Source organism: Phacochoerus africanus, chromosome 12 (assembly GCF_016906955.1).
Source record: "Phacochoerus africanus isolate WHEZ1 chromosome 12, ROS_Pafr_v1, whole genome shotgun sequence".
NCBI lineage: Eukaryota > Metazoa > Chordata > Mammalia > Artiodactyla > Suidae > Phacochoerus > Phacochoerus africanus.
In genome coordinates this window covers 20923198-20933472 of record NC_062555.1, presented here as the reverse complement: position 1 = coordinate 20933472, position 10275 = coordinate 20923198, and the positions used below count along the sequence as shown (strand labels likewise).

The following is a 10275-nucleotide window of genomic DNA, read 5'->3' as shown; positions in this document are numbered from 1 at the left end:
ACACACACACACACACACACACAGAGGCAGTTCACACTGGCTGCACCACGCCCCCGAGCGTATACTGGACCCCTGCCCAGGTCAGGGAGACCGAACTCCTCCAGGGCCTCCAGCCTGGCCTCCACCACAGGAGATGCTCGAAATACCTCCCCAGCTCGCGGCGCAAGCTAGCCACTTCTGACTCAGCAAAGACTTAGAGTTACACAATTCTTAAGAGCCACCCAAGAGCGTGGGCGCAAAAAGGAAAGAGGGTGGGCCTTGCCTCCCGGTCCCACCCGGGCTGATCACCGCATGCGCAGGAGGTCTGAGCCCCCCGCCGCCGGCACAAACGCACTGGTTAGAGGACTCGGGCTGGGGAGGATGGTGGGGCAGCCGGGTCCCTGGAGACTGCCGACCCCAAGGAGCCAAACATCTCCTGGGAGGCGTAGGTCATATACACGAAGCCATCCTCGTCCTTGTGGTCCCGGTAGATCTCTGCCATGGTCACATTCATGCTTCCCAGGCTTCTGTTGTTCACCAGCAGGTAAAAGGCTTCAGTGGCCCCCAGGACCATGCGGCTCCTGGGTGGGGACGGGTGTGGGGGCAGGAAGGGGGAAAGTTAGCCTGGCGCAGAATGGGCTCCTCATCCACAGGGTCTCTTGCTTGCTTTCTCTCTTTCTTTCTTTCTCTCTCTCTCTTTTGCCCTTCTTTCCACCCTCCCTCCTCCCTCCCTTTTCTTTTCTTTTAAGGGCCACTCCCACAGCACATGGAAGTTCCCAGGCTTGGGGTTGAGTTGGAGCTGCAGCTGCTGGCCTACACCACAGCCATAGCAATGCGGGATCCAAGCTGCATCTTAAAACTGCACCACAACTCACAGCAACGCCAAATCCTTAACCCACTGAGTGAGGCCAGGGATTGAACCCACCTCCATAGAGATACTAGTAAGGTTCTTCACCACTGAGCCACAACGGGAATCCCAGACTTTCTTTCTTACCTGTTTGGCCACTGTAAGTATATCTACCCAAATGCCCCCACCACCCCACTCTCGTACTCAAATGAGGATGACCTCAGAGAGGCCTGTTGAAAACGCAGGTTCTTGGACTCCATCCCCCAGATTTTGGTTTAGCGGGTCTGGGAAGCAGCCCGGGAATCTATGGGACTGAGAAGGAGGCAGAATTTGCTTTGAAGCACAGGCAGTTTACCTGCTGCTCCTGCTGCTGTCTGGAGTCTTCCAAAGCGTCATTTTAAAAAAAAAAATTAATTTTTTTTTTGTCTTTTTAGGGCTGCACTTGTGGCATAAGGAAGTTCCCAGGCTCAGGATTGAATTGGACCTGCAGCTGCCAGCCTATGCCACAGCCACAGCAACTCCAGATCTGAGCCGAGTCTGTGACCTACACCACAGCTCACAGCAATGCCGGGTCATTAACCCACTGAGCGAGGCCAGGGATGGAGCCCACGTCCTCATGGATACCAGTTGGGTTTGTTACCACTGAGCCACGACGGGAACACCCAAAGTGTTATTTATACCTATTTGCGTGCTTACACCAGTGACTGATGGCTAAAACAGGGCTTTATATCCGGTCGCTACTTAGCTTTTTATACAAGACCTCAGCCCTTAGCTCATTTGATTCCCTAATAACAGCTAAAGAAACCAAGGCACAGAAGTGAAAGACTATGGTTCGAGCAACCCGAGTGTCCATCAGTGTATGAATGGATGAACACAATGTGGTCCATCCATACAATGGAGTGTTAAAGAGCCTTGAAAAGGAAGGAAAATCTGACAAGTAAACGCTACAGCATGGATGAACTTTAAGGGCATTAGGCTCAGTGAAATCATCCAGTCGCAAAAAGACACTGTGTGAGTCCACTTACAGGAGGTACCTAGAGTAGTCACATTCATAGAGACAGAAAGAGGAACAGTGATTGCCAGGGACTGGGGGGGAGGGAGGATGGGGAGTCAGTGTTTCATGGGGACAGTTTCACTTTGGGAAGATAAAAAGTTCTGGAGAGAGAAGGTGGGGATGGTTGTACAACAACATGAATCTACTTAATGCCACTGATCTATGTGCTTAAAGTGGTTCAGATATGATTTGATCATAATTTAAAATAAAATAATAACAAAAGACATTAAAGAACTTGCCTAAAGCAGCTGTTTCCCCACAGTAAGTAAAAGAGCTATTAGAAACTGGCTGAGGAGTTCCCCTTGTGCCTCAGTGGTAATAAACCCAACTAGTATCCATGAGGTTGAGCGTTCAATCCCTGGGGCCCTGCTCAGTGGGTTAAGGATCTGGTGTTGTCATGAACTGTGGTGTAGGTCGAAGACTCCAGCTTGGATCTGGCATTGCTATGGCTGTGGTGTAGGCTAGCAGCTGCAGCTCCAGTTCAATCCCTAGCCTGGGAACCTCCATATGCCACGGGTGCAGCCCTAAAAGGACAAAAAAAAAAAAAGAAAAAGAAAAAGAAAAGAAAAAGAAACTGGCTGAAAAGAGATTCATTTTCCTAGAGATTTAAAATGTCTTGGAACTCTCAGAAGAGCTCAGACTGCAAGACAATCCCATCGGTAAAAACTGAGAAAAAAAATATTCTCAGTTCAAAAATGCTAAGCAAGTATGCCTCTGTTGGCTCCAAATTTAAACTAAAGAATTTCCTGAGTGATGCAAAGAAAACACCTAATGCTGTGTGTTTTAACAGGTTAATTACGCAGCCTTGGAATGACATCTGGAAGGGAATTACTATACAAAAGTTTAAAATTCCTCTCCCGGGGCTAAAGATGCAGGTGCAGCCACGTCTGGCTGGACTTCACAGGGGTTCCGAACTCTTCTGACAGCAGAGCAAGCTGAATCTGTTGGTGATGGCTCACCACCCTCCACCCAAACATGAGAGGCACAGCCAGTGCATTCCCATCTCGGCTAAGTCTATGCGGTGAGCGGGAGAGGAAACCGTTTCAGAACCTGGTTAAACAACACTGGATAATCCAAAGACTGAGCCCTGACGGTTACACTGCTCCCACGGGGTGGGCAATTTCTCTTCTGCACAGAAATGGTGAAGCTGAAGGTGGGGCTCTTGTGTCCCCAAACTGCACCTCCGTCTCCTTTCCTCTTCCACCAGGCTCTCACTGCATGAAAGGCTGAGGAGTCCCCAGTTTGGAAGATGTTCAAGGCAGGAGGTTTTGTCTGTTTCGGTCATTGTTCTCTGTGTGGAAACCCACAGTGCCTGATACCTAATGGGTGCTTCAGATCAGTAGGTTTCAATGCCTTCATGGAAAGATCAAGATGACTGGGATGAAGAACAGGGAGTGCATGGAAAGTGGAGGGGGATCTGTAAGAAGAAAGGGGGAAATGGGGTCCAAACTCAGTTTTTGGTGGAGCCACTGCTGTACCCCAGCATCCTAGAGGCTGATGGGAGTTGGGATCTACACCTGATTGTGGTTTCCTTTCCGCATCACCTGTTTCCATGGATTAACCTCACGTGTAGCAGGTCTGAGAAGAATGCAGAGTGTCCTAAAAGAGCTTATTTCATTTTATTTGAGTCTTTTTAGGGCCACGCCCGAGGCATATGGAGGTTCCCAGGCTAGGGGTCGAGTTGGAGCTACAGCTGCTGGCCTACACCACAGCCACAGCTATGCTGGGATCCAAGCCACATCTGTGACCTACACCACAGCTCACGGCAACTCCAGATCCTTACTCCACTGAGCAAGGCCAGGGATCGAACCCATGTCCTCATGGCTACTACTCAGGTTCATTACCTCTGAGCCACAATAGGAACTCCCAAAGCTCATGGTTTGTTTTTGCTTTTTTGTTTTGTTTTTATTGTCTTTTTGCCTTTTCTAGGGCTGCTCCCTCGGCCTATGGAGGTTCCCAGGGCTAGGAGTCTAATCTGAGCTGTAGCCACCAGCCTATGCCAGAGCCACAGCAATGTGGGATCCAAGCCAAGTCTGTGACCTACACCACAGCTCATGGCAACACCGGATCCTTAACCTGCTGAGCAAGGCCAGGGATCGAACCCAAAACGTCATGGTTCCTAGTTGGATTTGTTAACCACTGAGCCACGACAGACACTCCCCCAAAGCTCATTTTAAAAATCACAATAAATGCTCTCAAAAAACTGTCTGCATCAGCCAAAAAATTTGAGAGGTTGTTTCCAGCACAGGGAGACTCACCACCTAAGCCATATTTGTGGAGCCCTAAGTAAGTTATTTTTTAGTTTCATATCCTTTTTTTTTTTTTTTTTTAGAGTTCAGATGGCAGGTGACAACTTCAATCCCTTAAGCTTTATTTTTATTTTCTTTTTTGCTTTTTAGGGCCGCACCCACAGTATATGGAAGGTCCCAGGCTAGGGGTTGAATCAGTTACAGCTGCCAGCCTACACCACAGCCATAGCAACGTGGGATCTGAGCCGCATCTGCGACCTACACCGCAGTTCATGGCAACACCAGATCCTTAAGCCACTGAGTGAGGCTAGGGATCGAACCTGCATCCTCATGGTTGCTAGTCGGATTTGTTTCCACTGCATCTTTTAAGTCAGCAGCGTTTCCTTTACTTGGCCTCCCCTCGTTTGGAACAGGGGAAGCGGGATGTGGGGAGGGGCTGGTTCTCCCGCTCAGTGATTCCAGCAGGTGGACAGCACACTCCTCCCCCCCAATTCCCTCCCTGCCACAAAGGGGGAAATATTTAGAGGTAAAAAGCTGTCACTGGGCTTTTAAAATAGCTGAAAACAGAGGCCTTTGGATCAGGTTCCAAAGATTCCTTTGAAAAATTCTTGGAGAAATTTAAGATACAAACAAAAACAAAGTACCAGCAAAATGTTGAAACAAAAGAAAAAATAGCCAGTGTATCAACATTGGGGGTTCTCGCTTCTTACAGGGTTGTAGCAAAGTACTTTCCTTCTTTTTAAGACTGCTTACTCATGAAATCATCCCTTTTTATTTTTCTTTTTAAGGCTGCACCTGCGGCACATGGAAGTTCCCAGGCTAGGTGTCAAATGAGAGCTGCAGCTGCTGGCCTATGCCACAGCCACAGCAACGCCGGACCCTTAACCCACTGAGCGAGGCCAGGGTTCAAACCTGCAACCTCATGGACACTAGTCAGGTTCTTAACCCTCTGAGCCACAACGGGAACTCAACATCATCCTTTTAAAAGGCAGAGTTGAAAAGGTGAAACCCACATCCTTCCCTGTCTCTCTGCTGTAGCCCATCTCCCGTTGTTCCAAGAAGCCCAGGGCCACAGGGCGCACCTCCACCCCCCCAGCCCCTGCATGCACTTTGTTACCTACCGGATGATGCTGAGGAACTGGGTCATGGTCAGCTCCTGGGGGACCAGGAACTTGGTCTTGTCCAGCAGGGGCAGGAATTTCTCCCTGGGGTAGCGCTCCACTATCACCTGTCAAGAGTTTCAACCTGAATCTCTCCCGAAGCAAATGCCCAAGAATGTGCCTCAGTCTCCGTGTCTTAGAAACTTGGAATAGAGAGAAGGGGGTCACTGCCTGGGTTTGGTCTTGTCTTTTTTTTCTTTTGATTTTTAGGGCTGCACTTGAAGCATATGGAAGTTCCCAGGCTAGGGGTCCAATCGGAGCTGCAGCTGCTGGCCTACACCACAGCCATAGCCACACGGGATCCAAGACTCGTCTACAACCTACACCACAGCTCACGGCAATGCGGCATCCCTGGGCCACTGAGCGAGGCCAGGGGTCGAACCCACATCCTCATGGTTACCAGCTGGGCTCGTGATTGCTGAGCCACAACAGCAGCTCCGGGTTTTGTTTTCTCAAAGAAGGGGACATCACAGGCCCGGCTGAGGAGCCACAGTGGAGTCTTACCGGGATCTTGCCAGGGAACTTCACCCGGATTCCAGCCACTTCCTCTCTTCTGGTTGCTGTGAACATGTAAGATGAAATGAACATATCAGCCTGGAGCAGAAGTCCGTGTCCTCGTCTTTCCCTGTCTCGAGGGCCCAAACCCAGACAAATACTCTGAGAACTTTACCTAAGCTCTTCCTCTGCTTGAAGGGTCTGAGGCTTGGGCTTTTCTGGGGAGTCTGCATTTTGCTCAACAGCTGTGTCTGTGTCTGACTTGAAAAAAAAGAAAAAAAAATGAGTACCTAACTTATTCCTCCAGCTGTTTCCAAACTGCCTGCGGGAGCCCAAAGGATGCTTTTATGTGGGACTGTGTGACATCAGCCTTCTCCAGCCCTCCCATCCTGGGCAGGAGGGGTCATTTTTCAGAATGGAAATGAAACAGCCACCTGCTTGCTGGTTAGAGAAAGTCACTTTGCTCACTACCGTTTAAAATGTTGTCTTTGCTAAAGAAATTGAGATTTACAATGTAGGGAGTTTCCGTTGTGGCTCAGTGGTAACAAACCCGAACTAACATCCATGAGGACACAGATTCAACCCCTGGCCCCACTCAGCGGGTTAAGGATCCTGAGTTGTCGTGAGCTGTGGTGTAGGTGGCAGACAAGGCTCAGATCTCATGTTGCTGTGACTGTGGTGTAGGCTGGCAGCTACAACTCCAATTCAACCCCCAGCCTGGGAACCTCCATATGCCTCAGGTGCAGCCCTAAAAAGCAAGAGAAAGAAAGAAAGGGAGTTCCCGTCGTGGCGCAGTGGTTAACAAATCTGACTAGGAACCATGAGGTTGTGGGTTCGGTCCCTGCCCTTGCTCAGTGGGTTAACGATCCGGCGTTGCCGTGAGCTGTGGTGTAGGTTGCAGACGCGGCTCGGATCCCGCGTTGCTGTGGCTCTGGCCTAGGCCGGTGGCTACAGCTCCGATTCAACCCCTGGCCTGGGAACCTCCATATGCCGCGGGAGCGGCCCAAGAAATAGCAACAACAACAAAAGACAAAAAAGACAAAAAAAAAAAAGAAAGAAAGAATATTCCAGAAAGGCTGAGTAACTTGTCCAGATAAAGAGGTAAAATTAGGGTTAAAATCTAGGTGTGGGAGTTCCAGTTGTGGTGTAGCAGAAACGAAACCGACTAGAAACCATGAGGTTGCGGGTTCCATCCCTGGCCTCCCTCCTTTAGTGCCCTAAAAAGGACAAAAAAAAAAAAATCTAGGCATGTATCAAAGTAGTGTTATACTCTGCAGCTTTCCAGCGTATTTTGGTCATTTTTTACAGGTCTAGGAATGTGGGTAGAACACTTTTTATCAAATTCAGGATATTTCTGCATTTCTTTATTGTCTTTTTAGGGCCGAACCCACGGCATATAGAGGTTCCCAGATGCTAGGGGTCAAATCGGAGCTACAGCTGCCAGCCTACACCACAGCTCACAGCAATGCCAGATCCGAGCAGTGTCTGTGACCTACACCACAGCTCTCGGCAACGCCAGATCCTTAACCCACTGAGGGAGGCCAGGGATGGAACCTGCATCCTCATGCATGCTAGTCCGATTCGCTTCCACTGAGCCATGAGGGGAACGCCTTAATTACGGTTTTAGTGACCCCGTTTCCCACTTGATGCCCAGCGCCTCCTTACCTCACACCCAGGAGCTCGGCGGTCCCTCCATGTTATGCAGATCCATCACGTCCTGAGAATAAAAAGGACCATTTGCTTTTGCTCGATTGTCTCTGAAGGTACCATGACCTTTACTGGTCATCCCTGGCTCCCTTCTATGCAGGACACTGAGAAGTCTTCAGCGTAATGATGATGACACAGGGGAAGGTGACCAAACATTCTCCAGTTTGCTGAGGGACAGAAAGAAAAGCAGTAGTTTACTCTGTTTTTTACATAACTAGTGAAAAATCTTCCCTATTAAAAAAAAAAAATTTGCCTTTACCCCTGCCTACGAAGCTAGGACGATAGTTGCCAAGTTCACCCTGAGGCTTTGAGTCTGCAGGGAGGAGTGTGAACTTGGCCTCAGTAGTTAGATTGGTTTCTTAGAAGACCTTTAGCTCCTAGGGCCACACCTCCATGGATGAGGTCCATCTTTGATGCTGAGGCCCAGTGGAGAAGGTTGGGGCGCTGACCTGAGGTGCTAGAATGCAGTGGGGGCCTCACAACCTTCCACAGGTCATGATGGCCCTGGGACCTCTTCCCTTTTTTGACCTCCTCTCCTTCCTTCCTGTCTCTACCCATTATCATCTGACCAATTTCTTGAGCTCTGGGCTTCGAGATATACATATATTTATGTATTTTGCTTTCTAGGGCTGTACCTGCAGCATACGGAGGTTCCTAAGCAGGGTGCGAATCAGATCTACAGCTGCTGGCCTACGCCACAGCCACAGCAATGCCAGATCCGAGCCATGTCTGCGACCTACACCACAGCTCATGGCAAAGCCAGATCCTTAACCCACTGAGCAAGGCTGAGGATCGAACCCAACTCCTCATGGATACTAGTTGGGTTCTCAACCTGCTGAGCCACAAGGGGCACTTCCTCAAAATTTCTTTTTTATTGCTCAAGAAGAAAGAATCCTACATATTTCATATTAACTTTGTGATATTTTCCTTTCGTGGCTATTTATATTTTGAAAAAAAGTAATCATTACTACCATTTAATTGTTCTGTAGTGAGAACAGGCTATGCTATGCTGCAATAAGAAATACACCCTTAAATGTAACAGCTACACATAAAGCGTTTGATTTTCATCCTCATCGCAGTCCAGTACATGTAGGAGGCTCCCTGCTTGGCTCTGTTCCAGGAGAAATTTAAGGGCACTCGCTGCTTTACACCTGCAGGTTCTGTCACCTCAAAGGCCTTCATTTCCACCAGCTCAGATGGGAAAACAGGTGGAAAAGATACACTTACACTTGGCTTTCTCAGACTTAAAGTGGCACCTTTGAGGGTTCACCCACCTTCCACGGAGGAAAATGAATCACATGATCCTACCTAGAGAGGGGTCTCTATCATCAGCACTCATTTTCCCACCACAATGATTATATTCCAAGCAAGTGCTATGTTCTTTATTGATTTTACTTTTTTTCCTCTTTTTAGGGCCATGCCTACAGCATACGGAAGTGCCCAGGCTAGGGGTCGAACTGGAGCTGCAGCTGCCAACCAACCTCACAGCCACAGCAATGCAGGATCTGAGCCATGTCTGCAACTGACAGCACAGTTCATGGCTACACGAGATCCTTAACCCACTGAACAAGGCCAGGGATCGAACCCCCAACTTCATGGACACTGATGTACCACGATGCTCATCATGTACCCACTAAGCCACAATGGGAACTCCACAATTTTACATTTTAATCTTATCCAAAAAGTGTGCTCTGGGACTTAAACCACATGGAGCTGGACTCTGAATCTATCACCTACTAGCCTTGTGACATTGTGCCAACTGATACCTCTCTCTGTTACCTTGTATATAAAAACAAAAATAACGCATACCTTGTGAAACTGGGAGCATCAAATGATAATATTAGTTAACATATGTAAACAGATCTAGAATAATGGCTGGCACATACAACTCAATAAGTGAAAGTTCCAAGGGGGAGGGGGAGGGAGTGGGATGGACTGGGGATCGGGTTAATAGATGCAAACCATTGCCTTTGGAATGGATAAACAAGGAGATCCTGCTGTACAGCACTGGGAATTATATCTAGTTACTTGTGATGAAGCAGGATGTAGGATAATATGAGAAAAAGAATGTATATATGTATGTGTGACTGGGTCACCTTGCTATACAGTAGAAAATTGGCAGAACACTGTAAACCAGCTATAATGGAAAAAATAAAAATCATTTAAAAAACATAAGCAGGAGGTCCCGTCGTGGAGCAGTGGTTAACGAATCCAACTAAGAACCATGAGGTTGCTCAGTGGGTTAAGGATGTGGCGTTGCCATGAGCTGTGGTGTGGTTGCAGAAATAGGCTGGGATCTGGTGTGGCTATGGCTCTGGCATAGGCCGGCGGCCACGGCTCCAATTAGACCCCTAGCCTGGGAACCTCCATATGCCGAGGGTACGGCCCTAAAAAGACAAAAGACAAAAAAGAAAAAAACAACCATAAGTGAAAGTTATTGTTTTCACCGTTCTGTTGATGAAGAGCCTGAGGATCAGAGGGGTAACCCAGAGTCTATGAAAAAGACAAGGTCAGTCTGGACAACAGACGTGGCTTATTGACATCAGGAATGTCTTCATCATCAATATTATCCTTCACTGGAATAGGGAGGAAGCACATTTATTGTATTTGACACTGTGCTAATCACGACCTACATTTTTTTCTCAATTATTTCTTCGGAAAAAGAGAACTGAAGCTCAGAGCACAAAATAACATGCACAGCTGGGGGGATTTGAGCCACAGCAAAACTATGCTTGTAATGTGGTTTTGAGTTTTATATTAAAAATTTGGGGGTAGGAGATCTTG

General features: G+C 48.2%; 1 protein-coding gene across 2 annotated transcripts; it reads right to left on the bottom strand.

Moving 5' to 3' along the window:
• Window positions 1-6098, bottom strand: MAP1LC3C (microtubule associated protein 1 light chain 3 gamma). Of its 2 annotated transcripts, none has more exons than XM_047755051.1 (4): window positions 5960-6098; window positions 5794-5849; window positions 5251-5357; window positions 1-560 (listed from the first exon to the last, which is right to left on the bottom strand). In XM_047755051.1, the coding sequence occupies exons 1-4, from the start codon at window positions 6015-6017 to the stop codon at window positions 338-340; spliced, it is 444 nt and encodes a 147-aa protein (XP_047611007.1). In that variant the 5' UTR covers window positions 6018-6098; the 3' UTR covers window positions 1-337. The 2 variants fall into 2 exon arrangements, with proteins under 2 accessions (XP_047611007.1, XP_047611008.1); XM_047755052.1 differs by lacking the exon at window positions 1-560 and adding an exon at window positions 2539-3297.
• Window positions 6099-10275: the final 4177 nt, after the last annotated feature.

Excerpts from the sequence above, each read along its gene's own strand:
- MAP1LC3C (XM_047755051.1), bottom strand. The coding sequence starts at position 6,017 with ATGCAGACTCCCCAGAAAAGCCCAAGCCTCAGACCCTTCAAGCAGAGG. Across the intron at positions 5,850-5,959 it reads CAAGCAGAGGAAGAGCTTAG|CAACCAGAAGAGAGGAAGTG; the intron begins GTAAAGTTCTCA and ends ACATGTTCACAG. Across the intron at positions 561-5,250 it reads CAGTTCCTCAGCATCATCCG|GAGCCGCATGGTCCTGGGGG; the intron begins GTAGGTAACAAA and ends GTCCCCACCCAG.